At 41.1% G+C, this 25,187-nt stretch overlaps 1 protein-coding gene across 1 annotated transcript in view; it reads right to left on the bottom strand.

Annotated features, from left to right (window-relative positions):
• prkcea (protein kinase C, epsilon a) overlaps positions 1-25,187 on the bottom strand; it is a 38,278-nt gene that overhangs the window by 9,972 nt on the left and 3,119 nt on the right. Inside the window, exons 2-5 of the mRNA XM_083993723.1 lie at positions 9,687-9,750; positions 2,884-3,049; positions 2,712-2,746; positions 339-427 (exon numbers count right to left, since the gene is read on the bottom strand). Coding sequence (XP_083849849.1) covers positions 339-427; positions 2,712-2,746; positions 2,884-3,049; positions 9,687-9,750 — 354 coding nt within the window. The remainder of the gene's footprint in view (positions 1-338; positions 428-2,711; positions 2,747-2,883; positions 3,050-9,686; positions 9,751-25,187) is intronic.

The raw sequence follows: 25,187 nt of genomic DNA, 5'->3' as shown, positions 1-25,187 counted from the left end.
CATACCACGGCTTATTGAAAGGTAAACACCAGCTGTAACTGTCATTAGATAACTCTATTGACAAAAGATCGTAAAATAAAAAATAAAGGTTATGCAACAGTGAGGTAAATAATCCATAAAATGGGCCTAAACTAAGATAATACAATGGATTTCATAATGTTTATATCTCTATTAATAAAGAAAATACTGCATTCTGTGTAGCCCTTGCCTTGCTCCTCAGGGTGGTGTCGGAGAATCTCAATATCGAGGCTACAGCCCTTAAACTTGTCCCTCAACTTAACATTCACCCTTATTCTCTGTGCATTTTCTTGTGCGTGTGTGTGTGTGTGCATGTGTACCTCCTCTGGTGTGTCCTCCTGCTTCTTCATCCCGGCACACTTGGTGATGATGAGCTCATGACAGCGCTTGTGGACGACACACGTGCACACTGGAAGCACGACATCGACAACATTAGGCGTTCAGACATGATGATGATGATAACATTTTACACAGATAATAATATTCAGACTTTTCCTTTTTATTTCTTAAAAAGCCGACAAAGAGAGGAGGAGAATAAAAAGGAAGGAGTAGTTTTATGTTCACATGATTCTGATGCAATACTGTTGGACCTGGCGATGCACCGATTTCAGTGTCCGTGCCAACGCTGACCTTATTAAAGAGGTCGAGTATTGGCCAGATGGGACTGATCCACTTTAAATGTCAATACAGAAATGTGTCAGTTTCAGAATCGTTCATGTCGTTCATGTGAAATGCGAATTACATCACATGAAATGCACAAATTAAACTGTGGGAAATAATGACACAGATCTGAGTTTCATGAATCGCAAAACTAGCTGAATTATTAATGTTTTTGTATTATAATATATATTACAGCCATTACAGAGGAAGTACAACCTACTCGCCAGGCAGACGGAGCATTAATATTGGATGATTCTGCAAAAAACCTTGGGTTACTTCCAGTGCCAGTGTTTTAAATTCACTACGTCTGTGATATCCTACAATGTGATTACTGTAAAGTGTGGTTATGCTAACACGGTGTCAGAAAACACAAACAAAACAGCAGCAGCAGCTTCAGCTTTCTGCCGGCATCTGCACAGGATGCGTTCAGGAGCAGAACTGAACTGCGGCATGTTTTGGCAACATTGAGAGTCTAATAAACAATCACTGTAGTTATAGACTACAAAACAGACTGTACCAGGATCTGTTTTTGTTTTTTTTAAAGCGATTTGCAGGCAGTGCTCATAAGCAACTGTCTTACCTGTAAGAAGCAATACTTGTCCACAGTGAAAAGAGCCTGATCAGGAGATACGATGATCATTCTAAACACTACAGCATCGCTGAGCATGTTTTTTTTTGTCTTTATCCCCATTTTATCCACTTTTTTAATTCTGTTTTTTTTTTTTGTCCTGCTTTATTTTTGTTAGATTGTTTCTCAATCTCTCAACATTAATTGTTACATAACCAATATTTGCCACATGTATACTTGTAATGTGTGATATTCAAAAATCCCAATAAAGTATTAAAGGGACTATGAGAAGTTTCGGAAAGCATAGTTTTTTCACAACTACATTTCCCATGAGCCTCCGCGTGCACGGTGAAATTCTTTGACCAGTGCAAGACGGACGAAAGCGAAAGCATTTGCCGAGAATGTTTTCATTAATCAAGAACGAAAGTCGGAGGTTCGAAGACGATCAGATACCGTCGTAGTTCCGACCATAAACGATGACAACTAGTGATCCGGCGGCGTTATTCCCATGACCCGCCGGGCAGCGTCCGGGAAACCAAAACTAGGAAATGCTGGGCGAGCCGACCTCTAAATAATAATATTAAAATAACTAAAGACAGAACGATATATTTATCGAAAATGGACCCATTAACAAGTGTGAGTAATGTAGATTCATCCACATTATGAAACTCTTTTATGACCAAAAGCAAACTCCTTAGGGTCTCTTTAATCCTTTTTTTTTTTTTTTAAAGGCTGAAACTTGCAAAAAGCAGATAAATCAAACTGTGTCTGAAAGTATGACTTCAGTTTTAATTTGTGAAATGTGTTGCAATGTCATATTGCAATTAGCAGTTTGCATGTAAAGAGATAGGATGGAGCCACCTCCATCAGAACTAGGAGGACTAACATTTAGAAAACAATTCAGCTGCTCAACGTGTGGGAATTATCTTCAACATGGTTAAATATTTAAAAACAACCAACATTATCTGCTCATTTGAGACAGGAAGTGGACAAATAATCTCCAGAGGAGTTTAAGCTGAATCCATTAGACAATCGTCCACCACACCCTCACCTTTTCCCACGCTACATATACTTCCTGCATCTGCGTCTCTGCGCTGCTCTGAACATCGTGTTCTGCAGAATCATCCAATTTGACCGTAACTCCAACAGCAATAAATAAACCTCACCAGGTCAGTTAGATAACACTTTCCAGCATCAATTTTTTTTTTAGGGTGAAGAAAAAGCAATTTGTGCTAGTAGTTGGGACAATGTACAAGTGAAACTACGCTCATGAGCATTTTTTTAATCCGACTAATATGTGGATTTGGTTTAATGCAGTTCATCTGTGGCTCTGGGTGGTGGCCTGCATCCAAATCACAGCTGTCTTTCAGCATCATGTAATCCCCTCTTGTGTTCTCATGCTTAAATAATAAATGATGTGCAATGTTACTTGAGAAATTGGAATCGGCCAGAGAAAAGTACTCACCCTGACACTGGTATCCCTGCTTCCCCAGCACACCCCTATCAGATCACACAGAGACAGAGAGACGGAGAGAGAGAGGAGACGAGACGGCGTTTCAGCCAGGTTAGTTAACGAAACATAACAGCAGGTAACAGACAGGTGTGTGTCTGTGTGTGTGTTTGTGTGTGTTTCCTACCAGATAAAATCTCTGCAATGTGAGCAGTAGGTCGGTTGTCTCAGGTAGGTGGCCATGAACTTGTGTCCGTTGACCTGATGGACGCGTCTTCGGACGGCGCCCTGCCGCCGGCGAGGGCCGATCCGCTCTCGAAACACCCGCTCCTCATTGTCGTTGGTTCCCGAGGCTGTCGAGTCAACACACACACACACACACACACACACAGAAATTAAATCAAACTGCAGGGAGACAACCTCAAAACTTTCTTATCCCTCAGATGACCCTTCAATTTTTACAACCTGGACAAAAAAAAATGTCTATATTCTGAAGGTTTTTAGGGGATTGTTGATATATCATTCATACAACATTCTATTCAAAAAAAAACAAAAACCAAAAAAGCTAAATTTGATTTTTTAGGGCTGGTGACAGCATTTTCTCATTTACAGAGTGATAAAAAGAGATATCCAAAATCCCCTCGGTGAAAACCATTGACTCTAATATGTCAACAAAATAAAACAAGAATTTTGAAAGTAGCTTTATCCATTGTTCAGATTTCAGTTCTGGAAATGTATGTAAACATTGCATAATGCATAATGCATATTTCATTAGATATTGCCCCATTTACACATTTAAACATAAAATTTGACAAAACTTGTAATGCAAAAAATATTTGTCTTAATGTGAGTGATAAACTTGGGAAGTTTCATGGTGATATCTGTTAGTTAAAATTTCTATCATACAATACATTAAAAAACCCATAGGCGGAGATGGACATTTTTGTCCACTTGAAGGGTCATGGGTGTGGTAAAAATTCATTACGGGTCCAAAAAATGGACTTCCATTCTGAAACTCGGGACATCCAGAGTTTACCCCAAAATAAACCTCCTTGCCAAAAACCAGGCCCCAGTGACCTTTCATCTGACCGTGGGGAGTTGGGAAAGTGTGAGCGGATGTTGTCTCGTGCCCATCGGTTGTTGCACTTCCTGAGGCGTTTTGTACTATCAAGGAACCGTTTGCATCACGTTGCTCGAGATGTTTAATCATTCAACTGCCTCTCATCTTCCTCCTTCTCCTCCTCCCCCCTCCTTCCTCCTCCCTCTTCCTCACAAACACCCCGCACCTACCTAGAAGCCTATGCATACGTACTGTATGTGTGTGTGCGTGCTTCTATTTATACTTCCATGTGTGGGCACTAAAACGAAGGACAGCATATTAAAATACTCCTCCTCAGCCAGCGCCATCCAACCAGCCGTTCCCTTCCTCTCTGCATCTCCCCAGAAAGATAAATGCTTTCCGAGGGTAACCTTAAGACAAGAGAACCACCTCCACTCTCACTCCCACACACACACACACACACACACACACACACACACACACACACACACTCCCTTTCTCCCTCTCTCCCTCTCTCTCTGCGCTCCTGTCCTAGTTTGCCTTTCTTTTACTCTCCCTCCATCTCTCTCCTGGGTGCGTTATAGATGTGGTTACTGCTGAGCCTCTCCAGAGTTCGATTACAGACAGGCTGTCTAGGGACTCTGTGTGAGCGTGTGTGTGTGTGTGTGTGTGTGAGCGTGTGTGTGTGTGTGTGTGTGTGTGTGTGTGTGTGTGTAGGAGTGGAAGTGAGTGTTTGGTGTATTTGTGTGTGTGTGTGATGGTGTTGTTGGTGAGAGAGTGGAGTGGGGGGAAGAGGAGGAGGGAGGAGGGAGGAGGGGGTGCAGCTAAACAGGCCATTACTGGGATCACTTTGTTTTACATAATACATCATCCATCTGTCCAGGACACACACACACACACACACACACACACACACATAGGCTTGCTGACAAGGAGGGGTGATGAGGCATAACAACAGTTTGGAGCGATCGTCGTGGAGACAGACGTACTCTGGACCCACTGAATGACCAACTGGGAGATGGTCGTCCAATAAAAACACACAACACACACACACACATAGAGGATTGAGTGTGACACAGACATGTAGGGAAGCAGTAGAGGAAACGCTTCGCTACAGATGGAGATATAAACACATAAGACGGTTTTGTATGAATATCAATAAAACCGTGGCAGGAACCCCAGCTGCTGCTCGACGACGACTACATGCAGATCTGTGTGCAAAAATCTATTCAGGTTAAAGATAAACAAAACACAACATTTTCTGAACAAAGGTGAATTCAACTGACACTTAAAGTCTTCAAATAGCGAACATGTTTCTGCAAAACTCTGTGAAGTTGAGGCACTTAACGGATTTGAAGTGGCAGCATTAGCAACTGTTAAAGTGTGATTTTAGATGCATTTGTGAAATGAAAATTAACAAAACAAACCTTTTCTGTTCTTGCACAGTTGAAATAAAAGGACTGTGGATGGGGAATATATCCACTGGCTAAATGCATGCACGTCTTATATTTGCATGAGATTAATGATTTTCTACATAGTCCCTGTTAAATAAATATAATGAGATGAGCTGATCTGAAATGTTTATTTTTTTTAGCACCAAGACTTATGGATGTATTTTGTATTCCACGTTGATCATCAGAGAAAGTTATATTTGACCAAAGGCCAGTATGCAAAGTGTGTCACAGAGCATTTTGAATGAAATAAGGAAACATTTTAAACTTATCTTAGCAGACAGACACAGATCTCTGCACAGAGCTCAGGCCCAGTGAGTTTTATACTGACAAGATGTGGTCAAAATGTTCATGCCCTGAAATGTTATTATAAAAGACCAACAGGCATTTAGTCGCAGCAATGCCTCACACACTACTGTAGGCTATAACATTAGCTTCTTTAGGCTAATGTTAATTTGTTTGGACCAACAAAGCAACTCACATTGCTTACAACATAATAATAAATATGAATTTTAGCTTTAACGGCTAACATTAGCTTCCATAGGCTAATATAGCTACTAACAATCGTACAGAAAATCACTGCTCATATATAAAACCTACAATCTAAATGTTCACAAAGGCATTAACACAAACATGTGCTTGTTTTGGCTTAAGTTTAAGCTGATATAGCAAAAAACATGCTCACAACATCAATATAAAATCTAAATATGAAATGTAAAACTGTTCAAACATAATGCTGCTGAATATGAAATGTCACACTGTTAGATTAAACAACTGCTGTACAGTGACTATATTAAAGCTAATTCCAAAGTCAAATCATCTAAACAAAACGCTGTAACTTAAATTAAGACGGAGAAGTGACGATGTTTCTGTTGTCACTGTGGTTCACTCATTAAGGGACCGTCATCAAGCTGCTCATCTCGCTTCACCTGCAGATGAATCATTTGCAAAACTCTTACATAAATGGTTTTGACCAGAAATAGACTTGTATCACACTATGGGGACAAATCTGAGAGATGCAAAAAGTAAATTAGATGTGTGGTATTTATAAATCTGACGTAGGGGCGGCCTTTATCTAGTTGAGGAAGAGGAGGTGGTGAGATGAAGTCGTCATTTTAGATTTAAAAAAGAAGTACTCAATACTAATTCTGGTATTATTTTATTAGTTTCCCATATACAACTTTTGTAAAACTCTTCTTAATGTATTTTTTAACCACACTGACAAACAATAAGCCTATATGTTTCAGCATGCATGTGTCGAATCACTTGGATAACAAAAGATATGTCATGGTTGAGACCTCTCATGCAAAAATTAGATTAATCAAAACATGAATTGAACAATTTTGATTATCAATTAAATTCAACCTTTTTCTTGTTACAGCTTCTCATCAAAGAAGTTGATTAAACATTGTTGGGGTTTTAACTGTTTGTTGAACAAAACAAGCAACTTTTTCCTCTCCTTTTTATTTTATGGACCAAACACTGAATCAGTTAATCTGGAAAATAATCATCTGATTCATCAATAATGGAAAATAACCAATAGTAACAACACTACAAATGAGAAAATGGTCATTTTCACTGTCTTTAAGGCTTTGAGAAATGTTTCTTAATCTAATGGTATTTTCATTTTAAGATGCTAAAGAAAGAAGAAGAGATTGAAGAAGGAGGGAGCGGGGAGAGGGAGAGGCTGCAGATGGTCAGATTAGGTCAGATTATTGTTATTCACTTCCTGAGACCAACAGATGCAGAAGGATGGAGCGGAAAGAAGAGGAGGAGAGAGAGAGAGAGGAGAAGAAAATGAAAGAGAGGAACGCGTCCTTCCAACCTCTGAAGCTGCAGAGAACAGATTGCACCAGGGGAAAAAAAATAAATCTGCTAAAAATACCACCTCTTCCTCTAGTTCTCACCCTCCATCTCTCCATCCCTCCTATCAGTGCACACACACACACACACACAGACACAGACACACACCATTTGTTTTTATCAGCATACATTAACATGACGAGCACTCAAGCCAGCTGAACTCAGAGAGGAAGTTCAGGAGTGGGCGGAGAGAGGGTCGTGAGGTCACGGTGGAGAGTCCAATCATCGATGAGGAGGGCAAGACACGGACGCCTGAGTCTGTGTGTACTGTATGTGTGTGTGTGTGCATGTGCATGTAAGTGTGTGTGTGTGTATGTGTGTAATCCGTGGCTCAATCTCACCTATACTATTTTAAGAATCTACTCCCTCTCTCTTCACTCTCTGCTGCTCTCTTTATCCATCTCCACACTCCTCTGTTATACTGCTGGGGTTCTCTGCTGCACCCTCCATCCCACCACACACACACACACACACACACACACACACACACACACACACACACACACACACATACAGTATATATGTACAGGATATACTTTCACTGGAAGGCGGAGAGCTGCTCCTATTTATAACCAGGTGTGAACACATCGCACAGATGCAGGTGAAAATCACTGGGACTGCGTGTGAGTGCGTGCAGAGAGAAGCAAATTGAGGAAGACGCTGAGTGTGTTTCCTCATTTAAATCAATACAAACAAACAGCGGGGACAGAAAACGAGAACGAATCAGAGAGAGAGAGAGAGAGAGAGAGGGAGCGATGAAGGAAGTTCGGTGAATTGTGTTAAGTAACTTTCTAGGAAAACAGGAAGACCTCAGCCGTCACGTTTGGCCTCTTTTCACGGTAATCTCTCCATCGCACTCTGCGGCCTCTTGTCTCTGGCAGTAATGGCAGGAGGATGTAAGTACACGGCGTTAACGTTGAGCTCGCAGTCAGCGGGGAAAAGGTGCGAACACAACATTAACATATCACCTCCTTTTTGAAGTAGATTATGTTTATTATGGCTACTAACAATCACTCTCCTCATATACAGTATATATATATGACTCCACTATCTTAATCTGCTCATCACTAACTTTGTCAATCTGCTGTTTTTACAACTGAGAGTGAATCTAAACAGTAAAGTTGGATGGAAATATGTGATAACTCTCTTTAGCCCTCCCGTCACATTGTTTTTATTTGACACACTGCTATTGAGAAAATATTGTAGCCACTTGAAACTTACTGTGAATCATTAAACACTACCAGATAACTCCTTGGGATAGAGTAATTATTGATATAGCAATAGAAATAATAAAAGAAAATACATATACAGTATATGATTTATCATTTTTAATCTGTTGAGAGCTTTTCTCATCTGTAGATTTCTTCAATTTGTCATGTAACCCTGCTCGGTAAAATTTATAATAACTACACACTATTAAGCATTAGTTAAGCATTAATAAACACAGAATTCTTCATTTATAACGCATTAATACTCATTAGTATGTAGTTTATAAATACAGTTAGTTCTTATCGATGATGAGTAAAACATTTTTAACTGTGTTTATAAACTACATACTAATGAGTATTCATGTGTTATAGATGAAGAATTCAGTATTTAAAGCTTAATTCATGCTTAATAGTGTGTACTTATCATAAAGTGTTACCCCCTGCTCAATAATATAGGTAGCACATCTCCTGCTATAGCAGAGAAATAACATAACTATCAATCAACCTCAAAATTTCACACCGGTTTATAACGGATGCCATGATTAAAATAACACTTGTCAATATTTACACACTGACGAGGGGTCAAATGTGAAAGGTGTCGCTCTTCTATGAACCCATGAAGAATTATCACCAGTCTACAGATCACTTCAGCTCTATATTTTATCACCTTTCAGTTCAAAAAGTTCCCTGTAGCCCACAGTTCACACCAAATGGCAATTTCCTACAGAACATTGTGCCGCATTTAGCAAATGAAGAGCTGTATGTTTCTGTGAGGAGATGGTGGAGGCCAAAAACATAGGAAAAAGAATAGTGACAGTGAATCTTTGAAAAAAAAAAACATTGGTTTTTGTATTCAAGTCTTTACTCAAGACCTACTTTTTCTCGCTGGCCTTCAATGTGGGTTAATATGGGAAACTCAGCTACGTATGCTGTAGAACTGTTTATTTGTGCATGCGTATGGATCTGGAGTCTGAATGTGTTTGATATTATGTGTCTGATATGACTTGTACAGCACTTTGGTCAACAATGGTTGTTTTTAAACGTGCTATATAAATAAACTTGAACTGAACTGAACTGAACTTAACTTGTATAAGATGCACCTTTAACGGAGGTAACTGTTTGTTATATTTGCCATATCAACTTTATAAGGCGATACTATGTGAATTTAGTGCTCTAGCTTGCTCTGCTGCCTCTTAGGGGGCAAAAGTCAATTAAATAAGCAGCTGAAGGAGAATAATAGCTTTACAGTACTTTTAATCAACGCTATTTCCAGCTTTGCAAGCCCGTGTGCGTCTACGTGTCTGGACGTGTTAGTTGATTTCTTATTCTCTTATTGCATTGTTTCGCAAGTGGAGCAGTGTTTTGTCGTGGTGGAGGTTGATGATGGCGTTGGTGGTGGTGGTCTTACCCTCGGTGGAGGATCCAGACAGATCAATGACCACGTACACCTTCCCCTCCGGTTCCAAGTCAATCTGTGCAGACGAAGAAAAAGAAAACAGAGGGGTAAATGAGTGAGAAATAACACAGCTGAACAGTGAGAGCAGCGGGGGGGCTTTCCTCCAGCGCAAACAAACACACCAGTGCACATGGGAGAGGTCATTATCTCCACCAGCATCACACCACCCCTCCCCGATTCCAGCTCCCAAACACTCGTATCATTATCAGCATTAACATCTTCATCTTTATTTTTTTATTCCTGTCCTCAGCATCGTTCCCCCGTAGCCCCAATTTACCCCTGTTTTTTGACACGCTGGCTTTATCTAACCGCGTTATCTGCAGGATTTCTTATAAAAGAGGTTTGTATTTACATCTGGTGTGTATAAACTTTCCCGTTATCTCGATTCTGCCCTTGTGATTCGATCTCGATGAGCTAATCAGGTAGCGTTGGCAGAGCCGACGAGCAGATGAAGGGAAGTGGAGCTGGCTGGCTGCTACAGTACAGTACATTATTTGTCCTTTGCAGAGGAAGAAGGGGTCATCTCTATATTTCACTGCTCGGCTTGCTCGAGAAAACAGAAAGAGGAGAAACTTCATGTGCAGAATTAGCAGAATTTTTGCATCTGAATTAACACCTTCCTCCTCCTTTTCCTGGCGAGATACACATTGCATGTTAACAGCAGGTGCAAATAGGGTCATGGAAACCAGAATAAATGCCAAACGCCAAAATTGGCCCTGTGGTCAAACGGCCTGTTAAATGACACAGAAAGGAGAAGAAAAAAAAACAGAAAATAGGTCAAATGCAACTCAAAGCTTAACTTGTATCACCTAAAGTATGGGAGTCGATCTTTTACAATGTCTAGATGGCAAAGTAATTCAATAAAACTGATCAAGCCACAGTTTACTAAGTGATGAGTGAGCACTAATTCTCCCATTAAATACATGTTGCAATCACATAACTGTACTGTTTCTCTCCCATCCTGTTCCTGGGTAGATAATGGCCGATCGCCTAGTGTGTGTGCAGAAGGAGCTCATTTTCATAGAGAGAGATTAATGAGGTATAAACTCACCTGTTTGCATGTTATCACAGTTAATATTGTGTTATTATTAACCAAAGCAGCAATAAAAAAAAGGTGTAATGGTTCAAATTACATTTCAGGACATCTATTTATATTGGGGAAAGTAATAAAAACCTTCCTCAACAGAGTCAAACAGACAAAATGTTCTTTGTTGTGAAGAGTTGCATCCAACAGTTTCTGCAGCATTAACATGTTGGGCACGGAGATGCTTGTGGAGTCTGATCCAAGTCTCTTCTCTCAGTGTGAACAGACAGTAAAATGGTGAGAATTAATATCTTTTATTAAACTATCAAGGACTGAGAGTCTGTTGGTGACTGAAGGGGAAGCCGAAGTGCTGAAATAAGGATGATGTCACTACCCAGCTACTACACAGCACCTGTTATAAATCCATTAATCCTCTATATACGTATATATATATATACAGACCTGAAGTGAAGGGATTTAATCTACAGCTGATCGAAGAGGGATGTTTCTTATGTTTTATTATTAATCACATCGTCATTAATTCCTCCTGTTAAAAGATATTCATTAGGAAACAGCTTATAAATTACGAGTCGTAACGAGAACAGCTTCGGTACGCAGCAGCAGCAGCAGGTGTCGTCAAAATGGAGGATATTTCATTCTGGGAATTTCACATTCACAGAAGAAGGAAAAATAAATGTTCTGCCGCTCAAACGTCACCAGATAAGCAAACATACATTGTGCATACACACAGACTTATTCAACAAATAATGACATCATCCCCCCACCAACCAACCAACCTCCTCTGACAATATACATGCAATTACGGAGATTAGAGAGAGTGCGACAGAGAGAGCTAGAGACGGCCGACACAGGAAGAGAGAGAGTGCAGGAGAGAGTGAGAGAGAAAGAGAGAAAGAGGTTTAAATCCTTAGTTAAGCTCTGGGACAGCAGCAGATCCTCTTATGCAACAGTCAGACTCACACACAAGCAGCAGCAGCAGCAGCAGCAGTACAGACATACGCTGCCATGCATTACTGAACATGAGACACACAGATCGCACAGACACTGACACAAGTCCAAACTATAGTTTAGCTGCATTATTTTGTCAACATAGTTTTGTGTTTGGTATTTTTTATATTCATTAATATTGTCTGTTCCATTTAAAACGTTACCTGACCTGGCGAATGGCATTGACCCCTAAATTGGTCACCAATAACTGGATGTAGAAATATATGAAATTCATTTGTAGTGAAGCATCTACACATATTTTGATATAAAAATTAATAATTTAACAAGTTTCTGTTGATTTCCAAGCAACTTAAACTAGTAAAAAGTCTCAAAAACTCTGGATATATGTAAGTTTTAACAGTGGATCGATGATTAGAAAAAGATTAATTGGAAAAGCAAACAACAGATTTATTAGTAATCATTGGTTATTACTACTATAATGTTTCTCAAGCCAGATGCAAGTACAGAGCTTGCACGCGGCAGCATCCTTTTGTTCTATGCGTGACACATAACAACTGCATGGGATTTGTGACCTATAAACGCCATTGGATTCTTGATGTCTACCCTTGAAAAATTGTTGTGCTAATCCCCAAATGTAACCTCTTGCATAACGGCGTATCTCGGCGAGGATTTCAGCTGAAAGATGGACTCAGAGTGATTTGGAAACAGAGTGGAGCAAATGGACGGCACCGCCATTGATTCAACGCTCAGGTCCTGAGGTGGCACGCCGGCCAAAAAAAAAACGGCAAAGGCAACAGCGCTGCAGTTCTCACATGATCAATTACTGGCCCAGTCGAGCTGTGGAGTGCCTTCAAGCTCATTTTTCATTTCCAAAGCAATGAGAATTAGCACTACACAGATATGGGTGTTTGAAGATGATTTAAGACGGTGCCAGTGTTCGTAACACGCCAAATAATAATAAATCAGAGATAAACACAAGGTTTTTTTTTAATGTTTCTCTTGAATTTCATTCTTGGCCGTGTGGAAAAATCTCATCTGCTGCATTTTACACCATCATTTAATAGTAGGCCTATAACATTTTAGATGGGTTAGATAAGATAAAAATGTAGAATGATCACAATGTGATTATGCGACCAGTAATGAAGTTATTAAATACACTGGAAGGCTGACATACATTTGGAAATTGCAGCTAAATTAGATTAAATTCCTCTGAAAGGCCTCAAGTGGCTGATTACTTGGTGTCATGTGCTGATTCGAAGGGTTATAGTTCACAGAAGTTAAATGAACAACCAGCTGCTAAAATACCAGGGAGTCAAAGACCATTCAGAAATAATTTAAGCACCATTAGTGAATGTATAGCATTGGAAAATCCTCATTTAACCCCAAAAATAAAACACATGATTCAAATATCTGACATTGATGCTGTTAGCTATGCGTGTTTCTATGGCGACCGTTCTGCTGAAGTGTAGCCATGTATCCTAGCAACAGATGTTTCTAAAGCTGCAGCCCTGCTTGTATTGCTTGTATTTTATCTTTTTTTTTTTTTTTTTTTTTTTTAATGACAGCTTATGAAATAGTGACGCTTGTAACAAAAATTGCCTATTTATAGTGTTATTGAAGATGTTATTATGATGGCAGCTAGCTTCATCCACACAGACCTCACTGTCGGTGGGGAAAAGAAGATTTCTGTTGAGATCTTCATTCATGACGAGGTGGATTATACAAGCTAGGAGCTGGAAGCCTGATATAGGAAAGTTAACATTTACAAATGGACGGCATCCAAAAAAATACAAGGGGAAACAGTGTGGGGGAATGAGTGGAACTGGGATACAATGACCTGTGACTTAAAAGAATAGTTCAACATTTTGGCAAATTCACCTACTGTATGAAATAATAATGTAACATTACAAGAAAGAGTTGTTTTAGAGGTAAATAGCAATAGCCGGAACTACTTTCCAGACACGACTGCTGGGCGGAGTGATTTCAAAATGTGCAGGCCACAACTTGTCCACCAGAGCGTTTTGGAGTTGTTGGATTGTGTATTTGATGAGTTTGATGAGGGACAGGGGACCTGTACTGTTCACCTCCATTGTGTTCACTGAGCAGCTCACGTCTCTGCCCCGCCGATCTCAAAACAACTTGCACCAATAATTAAAGTTAATGAACCTACTGCTATGACTATAGGGATTATGGCAATAGGCGAATTTGCCAAAATGTTGAACTATGCCTTTAAAGCAATTGTGGACTATTGGTTCAGGCTACTCCATCTTTAAACTCCACCTTCATTTCCATCCCAAACACACACCTGTAAAGTATCATGACCGTACGTTACACGGTTGTAACGGTATCGCAAAGACAAAACCTTTTTTCATAGACGGACACACAAACACCTGCCAACGTGCTCAGAGCCGCCTCGGTGGTAGTTCCCACTACAGCAGGTGATTCCTGCATGTTTGCCATGACACACACACACACACAGACACACACACAGGAGTGATTCATGAGGTGAAAGCAATACCTGCCAGACTCTGTAGCTGCCGGTAAAAATGTAAAAAAATAAATAAATAAATAAATGAAACAAAAACAAAACAAAGGTCTTTAATGTGCAAAGTATCAACTCTTCAGCTCATTTTATTTTTTTTATTTTACAACTGAGCAGTTTGGAGTCAAACCTGGGGCAAATTGTTCTTCAGCGTAAATATTTAATGTTTCAATTTTGACCTATTGAGGTGCCAGACAGAAGAATCACTGAGCCACAGACGAATCCATTTTCAGGTTAAGCGCAATTAATAAAACTAATGATTGTTTTATTCATGAGCCAAACAAGTGAGAGGTTTGAGTTTAAAGGGATAGTTCAACATTTTGGCAAATTGGCCCATTGCCATAATCACTATAGTCATAGCAGTAGGATCATTACCTTTAATTGTCGGTGCAAGCTGTTTTTATGCTGCGTTCGATTGCACTCGGAACTCGGAAAGATCCCGGTCGGAAAGTCCGACTTCCGAGGTAAATGCGTTTCATTGCGCAACCTCGGAAAACATGGCCGGCCACAGTAAGCTCATATCTTTCGAGCATCAAAAAGTACTGCTGGGGAAGAACATTAGCTGCTTGGGGGAGAGAGAGAAATAGAAACGCCACTTCTGCAACACACAGTCTTGAACGCACCAGAGAGGGGAATCCTGCATGTGTCACAGCGAGCTGTGCAGATTCAACTCTTGCTGCAGTACGCATGGAACTAGGCTATATTCCCTTTTCCACAACTTCTCCCTTCTAGGTTGGAAAATAAATAGCCTAAATAAATAAATACCTCTCGCGGTGTGCGACGCCATATTGCTGTGACGTAATTCCGACCGACTCGGGCTGCTTGGATCCAACCCGAGTTCCCGAGCCGGAGTTCCGACTTCAAGGGCTGTTCTATTGCATTTTTCAGAGTTGGAGGTCGGATCTTTCCGAGTTCCGAGTGCAATCGAACGCAGCATTAGAACGGCGGAGCAGAGCTGTGAGCTGCTCAGAGCTACGCTACGGAGGCTAATGGGATTTCTTGGTTTCCCTCATCAAACTCATCAAATAAGTGGACAAGTTGTGACCTGCACATTCCCCGCGCTATGAGATAATAACGGAACGTTACCAGACAGAGTTGTTTTAGAGGTAAATTCAGGCAAAACCGCTGATGCGCGTTCCCGTTTGGGGTAACTCTGCTTTCCTGCAGATGAACTATCTGACCAGTTTTTGTACATCCAGGCTTCCGTAGCCATCAATAATGTCGGTTGTTACACCTGGGCTCCTATTTCCCCTTTTTTTTTTACCTCTTTGTCTTGTAGGTTTTGGTTTGTTTTTGATAAAAGAAAGCTCTGATAAACTCACTGTTGGCTACATGTTCAGCACCAGAGAGACGGCGCTGGTGAGTTTAGTGGATTTATCAGTTCCAGAGCCAAATGGAAACAAAACAAACCCAAACACAGAGCGATTATTAGAGTGAGATTCATCAGGTTAAAGTGAATGTAACTTTGTTAATTTTTGTGTTTACAATCAAAAGTGAGAGGTTAATGGAGAATCTAAGACTGCAACCATTTTTTATTTCTAATCATCAATCAATCTCACAATTATTGATTAGTGAGGTTTGAGGTGAGTCTGGACAAGAATCCAAAACCAAACATATTCAATTTACAGCGCCATTAAACTGAGAACGCTGACCACATGCAGACACCGCCGGCCACCTTTGTCCGATAAGTGGCTTAAACCATTAAAATGATAATGGAAATAGTTGCAGAGTTATTTTCTATCAACCGAGTAATTGATTAAACAACTAATCATTTCAGCGCACGTAAAAATTACCTATAGCGCCGTGTTGGAAGAATTTTCCTGCATATCATCAGCACTCTGGTTTAAACGAATTGCAATGTGACTTGGAAACAGAAACACACACACACACGCATACACACACATGTGCTGCGTGTCCCCGCCCTGACAACAAAAGATGGGAGGAGAGAGCTGGAGAATCTAGTTTGCCTCATTAATCTTGTTAGTCCAATTAGGACACTGATACAGCCAGGGAGACGGATAACTTCACAACTCACCCTCACACACACACACACACACACACACACACACACGTGCAGATAAACAGTGTGTGTGTGTGTGTGAATGGCAGGGGATTTTAAAATAGACTTCCTTCAGAGGGAGGTTAACGTTAAACACACGTACGGGCTTAACTCTCTTGCATTTGCTCCGTCCGTCGCCACACCACATACAAACACACTCACACTCTCACACACTCAAACACACACACACACCATATGCAGCGGCACAGAGCAGCACTCAACCAAGCAGACAGGGCCACTCAAAGCTTGCATTATATCAATACTGTGGAGCTAACCCCCTCCCACTCTCCGTCCATCCAGCCTGCTATCTGCGTCCAGGCAGACAGCTCCGTCTCTGTGTGTGTGTCTCTCTCAGGAGCGTTTAGTCTCAGTGACAGCCTCCCACATCCATCTGTCAAATAACAAATCAGGCAATGGGCTTCGAGAGAGCTTGACCGCCGCATACACACAATAATAACATGTCGTTGTCGGCGTGCGTGTGTTTGTGTGTTTGTCCTTTTTTTTTTTTTTTTTCGAGCGCACACACGGAGAGAGAGAGACTCACAGGAGGCGCACGCTGAGTGAGACAGCGTGAGAGTCATGCATCTTTAATGCAACATCACAGACGGCTAATAATGTAAGAGGAGCTGAGCTGTGTGGTGGTGGTGGGAGAGAGAGAGAGGGAGAGAGAGAGAGGGGGAAGGAGGGGGGGGAGGGAGGATTCAGCAAAGCCAGATCCCTGCTCCGGCCCCTGAGTGACCGCTCCAACTGTCCGGTGGCGACAAGACAGGAGGAAGAGAATTAGATTCAGACACTTTCAAACGTAGGCTAAAAACTCATCTCTTTAATCTGGCTTTTATGTTATAGTCTCATAGTGATTTTATCCTATTTTACAGTTTTACATTCTTCTATTTTATTACTTTTTCTCTCTTATTGTTTTTTATTTTTATCCTGCATTTTATTTTATTGAATTTTATTGTTGTTAAAAGTTGTTATTTTTTACCATTGCTATATTTTATTGTTGTTTTTAGTCTTTGTGCATTAGTTTCCATGTTATTTTTCTTGTTTCACCTCTTATACAGAAAGAGAAAGGTGATAATAATTCTAGGGGCCCAGTGCCCAGTCGGGCCCACAAAAAAACCCCAGTAGTCTACTCTTTATATGACTGAATTAGTCTGTATAAGACCCTGACTAATAATAATCATAGTAATGCTGCATTAGCATCAAAACAAAGTAAATAAAAAATGATAATACATATGTAGTCAAAGAAAAAAAGTGGAAAAGTCAGGGGACAGGGGCCCACTTTAGTATTCTTTCAGGGGGCCCAGAATTCCTAGCAACGGCCCTGTATATATATATACTTTTTCAATCAAAATGTAAAGCAGTTTGAACAGCATTTATTTGCTTTGAAAGATGCTATATAAATAAAATTTGATTGATTGATGTGATTTGAGTGGACGACGACATTCCAACTCGAATCCTCCTGTCTGTTCAAGTCGTCACACACACACACACACACATTCAAGACAAGACAGGACAGGACGAGTGTGTGTGTGTGTGTGTGTGTGACGAGCAGATGGACTGGCAGACGGCCTGATGAGCAGCAGCCCCTGTGGATCAGACGCTCGCTCCTGCTGCTGGATCCCACTGAATAGTAAAAGAAAAATAATAATAAAAAAACGGCAAAATTTAGATTTCAATCAACAAACTGACTGATTCGTTGCAGATTCATGTCGGTCAACAACAAAGGAAACCGCTGGCAGTCGTTTACTGTTTCATCTCCTACCACTCGCTCAGGAAATGCTAAATGAGCTCAGTTATCACTCACGGCCTAAAATAAAACACAGATATCTGTTCTAAAGGTGTTAAAGTGTGTCTCTCTTTTTTCTTTTTTTTCTTTGATGACACCAAAAATAGACGGTGAAGGAGAGAGGGGACGTTTCACCTGCTGTCCCACACTTCTCTCCTATATCCTCCCATTTCTTCCCTTTCACTGAGAACATGTATTAAACAGCCTCCAGCTTACACACACACACACACACCAAAAGGTTGACCTGATTTGGCATCGGTGGGCACAGCATCGCCCTCGTCTTTGTGTGTGTGTGTGTGTGTGTGTGTGTGTGCGTGTGTGTATTGTCACTGTGGCAACAGTGCATCTTAAATCCAGCCTGCCCTACTTAACCAGCAGGTCACAGAGGGGCGGAGCCTGTGATGTCATTGCCCGGCAGCGTGCCACGAGTCTGGGGGTCAGGGATAAAGAAAGGGACGGTGACAATATGGCTGTAATGATTAGACCGGAGTCCTGACAGAGAGAAGTGGGAGGGAGGGAGGGAGGGAGGGAGGGAGGGGCCGAGCGCACGGCGGCTATTATGATGCTAACGAACGTTACGTCCAACTTCGCCTCAGTGAGTTTTCATACTGAAGTTTATCTGAAAGGGATAGTTCAACATTTGGGCAAATTGGCCCATTGCCATAATCCTTATAGTCTTAGCAGAAGGTTCGTTACATTTAATTGTCGGTGCAAGTTGTGACCTGCACGTTCACCACGCTATGAGATAGTAACTGAACGTTACGAGACTGAGTTGTTTTCGAGGTAAATTCATGCAAAACCGCTGATGCGCGTTGCCTTCAGGGACAGTTTTTCAGCAAGCAGTCTCTGCATTTGCCACTAAAACAACTCTGTCTCATAACGTTCTGTTATTATCTCATAGCGTGGTGAATGTGCAGGTCACAACTTGTCGTTTTGGAGTTGTTGGATTGTGTATTTGATTAGTTTGATGAGGGAAACCAAGAAATCCCACGAGCCTCTGTAGCGTAGCTCTGAGCAGCTCGCGGCTCTGCTCCGCCGTTCTAAAAATATAGCTCGCACCAAAAAAATAAAGGTAACAAACCTACTGCTAAGACTATAGCGATTATGGCAATGGGCCAATTTGCCAAAATGTTGAACTATCCCTTTAATGTCAATTTCATTCAATTGTTAAAAAGTCTAAAAACACTTTGAGCTGACTGTCACTTCATGAGCTTGTTGGCCAACCAGCTACAAAAAGTGTTTGCGGAGCAGTTAGTAATATACTTACTCCAACAACTGGAGGATTAAATAAAAGCAGATTTGCGACACGGCTAATAAGCTACAGGCAGCTTCCTCCACGTTGGACCCTGTGACTCTCCGTCCCCTCTTCGTCTCTGTCGGGACACACCGATGCTAATTCACACATTTAAAAGTTCACCGGAGTTCAACCAACACAAAGTAAATCTGTGACCAGGCGCTTAACGTAGCTTCAGTGACACAAAACCACCGGTCGCACTCATAAACCGTCGTCTACTGAGGAACTGGAGGATTCGTGTCACATCATAAACACAAACCCCTTCCCTGACCCTTTTTCTTTGTTAGAATTACTGTTTATTAATTATTAATCATTACTTTTATGTCATCATCAATACATGCATAGCCTTAATGCTACTCCACCCTTTCTCTCTCACACGCACACGCACATTTCATTCATTTACTTTTTTTTTTCCTATAACACCATCTGCAATTATTATTATTCCTGTTTTTCTCCCCCCCTCTTATTCTTTTGTTCTGTATTTTGGTGTATCACCTCTTATGTGTTCATTATTGTCACTCTTAATCACTTAATAAAGAAATAAAAATGAATTTCTGACCGCTACAGTATCTTTATCTAATCAATACTGATTAATATATATATATATAATAAAATAAAATCCACTATCTGACAACTACAGAACAACAGGGTTAGTAAGAATAGGTCTACATGTAATTAAAACTGTTTTAACCATTAAAAAAAGTCAAGCCTGGTGTCTGGTCTTCAACTTGCAGCCCTGAAGTCAGTAATCCTGGCTGCTGTTAGGTATGAGCATGTGAGTGTGAACGTGTGTGTGTGTGTATGTATTTGTGTGTGTGTGTTGCTGCCAAGTGTCAAGCCGTGGCTGTCTGACATCTGACGTGGCCCGTGTCCCCGTGAGGGAACGCTACACACTGTGTGGTCATCGTGTCTCAGGCAGGCGGAGTCCTTAAAGCTGCTGGCTGCCTGGCAGGCTGCACGGCTCTGCACCTCCAGCCTGTTGTGTTTACATGTACACAGAGTTTACTTCTGCACCTCATCTCCTGCTCTTTCCTTCTCTCTCTCTCTCTCTTTCATCACGGTTTTTCTCTACCTCACTTCCCCGGCCTTTTCATTTCATCTCTTTGCTTCTCTGTCTCCCGCCTCTGCTTTTCTCCTTTAGCACCTTGAATCTACCTGACACTGTTTTTTCAGCCTCATTTTCTTAGAGCCAGAAATAGCGCGGGTGAAAGCGGCGCTGTTTTTAATTTAAATACTATAATAAACATCCTAACTGCTGATAACAACTGAATTACTTTAACCAACTTTGCCTATTTGCGTTTACTTTGAAGTCGAGTTGAAAGGCGTTTATTTCCAGATGTGTAAAAGTTACAGAGCAAACTTAGCTCTACCGTCTCTTCCTCTAGTACCAGCACCAGCGGTTTTCCAGATTACTGTGCAGCTAATGTGCATATCGAAATTATTATTATCGAGGCAGTAAAAGTTAATGATCAGATACCGTGGATGATTTTTTTATTGCTACTGATACAAAGTCAGATACGACTGCCAACAAGTTGACAAGCTGATTACATCTCGTGTCATAAAATAAATCACAGTATAAGCTAATAAAGTATTTTATATTTGTAGCTAAATGTAGCTGAAAATATTGAGATTTCAGCTAAGTTAAGTTTATTTTGAGAGCACCAAAAAAGAAAAAGAAAAACTACAACTCAGTTGAAGAAACTACAAGTGCAGCAGCAGCAGCAGCACTGACACTGGTCACTGTAACTTTGTTTTGTCCTTATAATAACCTCACTGACGCTCTTTTTTTTCCACTTCCTGGTTGTATTCCCTGAAGGCTAACAACAGCGTTTAGCCTCCAAACATCAGGGGCTTAATGGCCTTTGTTAAAGGCTGCTTAAGACATAAATATTGAATGAACAAGGATAACTTACTTCTGACAAAGGCTCTGTTACCTGGCTGCATTTTCACTTCTGTGGCAGGAGCCAGAGGTTAAGTTTTCATTTTGACTCATTTTTTTTAATAGCTAGTTGTTCTTATTCATCGGTTCCTTCATAACAAATAACAGATTTTACTCACTGACTGGACTGTTATTACAATAGTATCTATGACAGCAGCCATATTCAAGCAATTTACCTTAAACAGCTTATTTAAAAGTGAAAAGTGAAAGTTATGATCCAGCACTTCAGTTGCGTTGCCCGACCACTGACATACCATAGTTGCCACAGGAATGCACAGACACAGTTTTGTTTACAGTGGTATGTGGCTCACCTCTATATAAAGGCAATGCAAGGAAATTGTATTTATAAAACACATTTCACTGCACTAAAGGTAAACTCAGTCGGATTTACATTAAAATGCACACAACAGGTAACCCATATACTGTATGTGCATAGAGAGAAAGTAGGGGCAAGCTATAGGTGATATAAGGGGGTAAATACTGTGATAAAGTGTGTGTAGAGGGTATGTTGACCTCAGATGTAGCTCTACATAATGATGGATGGCTACAGTGTTATAGATTTTTAAGTAGTGACTTTGAAATCTGTGCCTTTGACCATGAAAACTTTTTACTTTCACTTTTAGTAAGTGGTGTGTACGCGAGTGAGTGAAGCCTGTCCGAGGTTTGTGTTTGTGTTTGGTGGGTCCGGCAGACAATGCTGCAACACAAACCTCTGTAATTATGATGGTGAGTAAGAAATCTTTTACATTTCTCTACATTTTTAAAGGCTTTTGAGTTTAAACTCCTTTGTTTTTCTCCCCCTCACCCCTCCCTCCCTCCCTCCCTGCCTGCCCAACTCTCACCCACCTATATCTCCCTCCCTGGTGTTTCTGTGGGTGAGAGGCTGTCACCAAGGGGACGGGCTGTCATCGTCGCCATGGGGATGGGCTCCGCAGAGCATCTCAATTACTGAGTGGGGCAATTAATAAGCATCGAAAGCCTGGTTAATATTTCACCGGCAGCGCAGAGCAGAGCAGAGCAGAGCAGGAACCTAGTGGCCCCACGGCGCTCGGGTCCAGAGCGGGAGATGGATCATTGGGGAGAAGTGGAGAGAGAGAGAGGGGGGAGACGAAGGAGAACAGGAAGCCGAGAGGACGGACGCCGGGGATTAACGGTGCCGAGACGAGAGGGACGGAGAGAGGCGAGGAGATGAGAGGGGGGGGGGGCAGCAGAAGGAAGGAGGAAGTGTGAAAGACTGAGCTGAGATGAACGAGCACTGAACAGCAGGAAGTGAACCACCGTTTGGTGTTTCTGGTCCAGGTCTCGCTCTGGGTCCTGGCCTTGGTTTACTGGAATATTAGTTTTGGTTTGAAATGATCTGACAGAACATTTTCTTCCTGTGTCTCTTGGAAAACACTTTGTAAACTCTTGCAATAAAAAAACACCACGTTTAGCAGGTGTTATAGGCGACACTGCCCGTCCCAAAAAAAAAAGTCACCACTTGGATTTAACTAAGCTAATAGGTAAGAGCCTCCCATTGGATAATTACTGCATGGATGATTATGTTTCATCTTATTTAACCCTAACTGATCTGAAGACGCATCCTGTGGTCATGGAAAAGATGTTCATCTGTTTCAGAAGGGTCAAATTATTGGCATGAATCAAGCAAATAAAACATCTAAAGAGATTGCTGAGACTAAAATTGGGTTAAGAACTGTCCAATGTATTATTAAAAACTGGAAGGATAGGGGGGAACCATCTTCTTCAAGGAATAAATGTTGTCCAATGTGGCCACAGAGTCCAGACCTTAACCCCAATGAGAATCTTTGAGTAATGAATGAAACTCTGGACGGAAATAAATGTTGTGACATTGCAGAAGCTTATTGAAACGATGCCACAGCGAATACATGTCGTAATCAAAGCTAAAGGCGGTATTAGAGTTGGACGGGCAGTGCATATTGTTCACCATATAATTTGGGTATTTCATTATGTTCACATTTGCTAATTATCTCTACACATAAACTACTGGCTAATGGGGGTGGCATATTATCATGATATTTTGTGTGGCAATACTGTATCGATTAACAGATGCCAAGTATTGATATTTTATCATATAAATGGCAAGTACAGCTTTTTAGCACTAGATTATTATAGTACTTTTCATGACTGTTGGTCAGTCTGTCTGCATGACAATCCCATTTTGCATGAATAAAAATGATTTAAGTTCAATGAATAGAACTTAAGAGAACCTTATTTGATAAAACAGATACATCATTTGCAGTCACAAATCACAATGTATCAGAATATGTTTTTGCAACACTCAGGATACAGTATCACAAAAGGTTAAAACTTTACTGATATCATACAGTGACTTAAGTAGGATTGTGTCATTGAGCCTCTGAATTTCAATGTATCCCAAGGGAGCATGAACGTGCGTCAGAGATTAATATATTTCTCTAAAAAAGCGCAAACATGAATGTGTTGTCGATGATGTCAGAAGATCAATAAAGTGATTAGGATCCATCCTGTGGGGACCATGAACATCTGCACCAGATCTAATGACATTCTGACGCTTGTTGAAACGTTTCACTCTGGACCGAAACAGACAACGGATCGCATCACTAACACGATTTATTATTATCAGTGCTGGAAGACAGAGCGTCGTCGATCAATAGAGAATTTATTAACAACAAATTTGATTGATCCAACTCTGAACTTTACCTCCTCCTTCGCTCCCCACTGGAGACTTCAGAGCGAAAGCAAAGAGCATCGGGAGGAAGCAAGATGAAAGGAGGAGTTTAAGGTACACACAGCCGAGGCAGGAAGAGGAAGATGATCGGTAAACGAGTGGAGGGAGGTGGGGATCGGGGGAGGGGAGGGGGGAGGATGAGTGAGGGGGAGACACACGGCAGGCAGAGGCAGAAGTGGTGAGTAATGGAGTAATGAAGGGAGGAGGACGGAGGGGAAGTGGGAGGGACCGTGTCGCTGTGAGGCAGATGTATTGACGAGCTGGCCGGCTGATCGATGGGATGTGGTCAATCAACACAGTGATCCATACACTGACCTTACTCTGGATGGCTGAGGGACGACCTGTGTGTTTATCTGTTTGTGTATGCCTATTTATACGTCAGTCAGTGAATATAGCATACGGTTTCATAACTACACCCCCTCCTCCATAAACTATACCCACTTCTTTACATTAACAAAGCTTCCAGTTAGATTTTCACCATGTTGCACTATAAAAAATAAGCTTCCTAAGACTTCAGAGTTGAGATTAATTCATCACAATGAACATTTTGTTGCCTCTCTCTCTCTCTTTCTCTCTTTCTTTCTTTTTTTTTATATTACATCATGGTCATATGTTAATCCAGCTGGAGGCAGGGTCTGTATTGGCATTAAACAAGACGAACGAACCAACGCAACAAAAACACCATTGACAAAGGGAATTGTGCTAATTCTGTAGAGAGAGCACAACTGCACATTCACTGTAATTATCACATTTCAAACAGGTTATTAGCCCCCCAAACGAGCCCAAAGTGAAACCAAGGGTTGTCTGCGAGGTAGAAAATGAATACGATAACTTTGGCTTTGGGAGGAAAAAAAGGGCTTTGTAGTGATGTGAAATACATGTTATTTGATTATAAGAGGCCGAATGGAAAAACAACACGTGGTTATTTAAAAAAAAAAAAAAAACGCATGCCCCTTGATCCCAGCATGCCCTGCATCATGTCCTGGCGTCACCTTCATTAGCCTTTCCCTCTAATGTAAAGATGGAGATAAAGACGAGAGCGTGGAGGAGATCACATGCTACAAGTGGGGGGACCAAAAAACCCGCGGACCCGAAACAACTGGCTCTTT

The sequence above is a fragment of the Trachurus trachurus genome (assembly GCF_905171665.1).
Source record: "Trachurus trachurus genome assembly, chromosome: 19".
Taxonomy (NCBI): Eukaryota; Metazoa; Chordata; class Actinopteri; order Carangiformes; family Carangidae; genus Trachurus; species Trachurus trachurus.
This window is presented reverse-complemented; position numbering and strand designations above follow the sequence as displayed.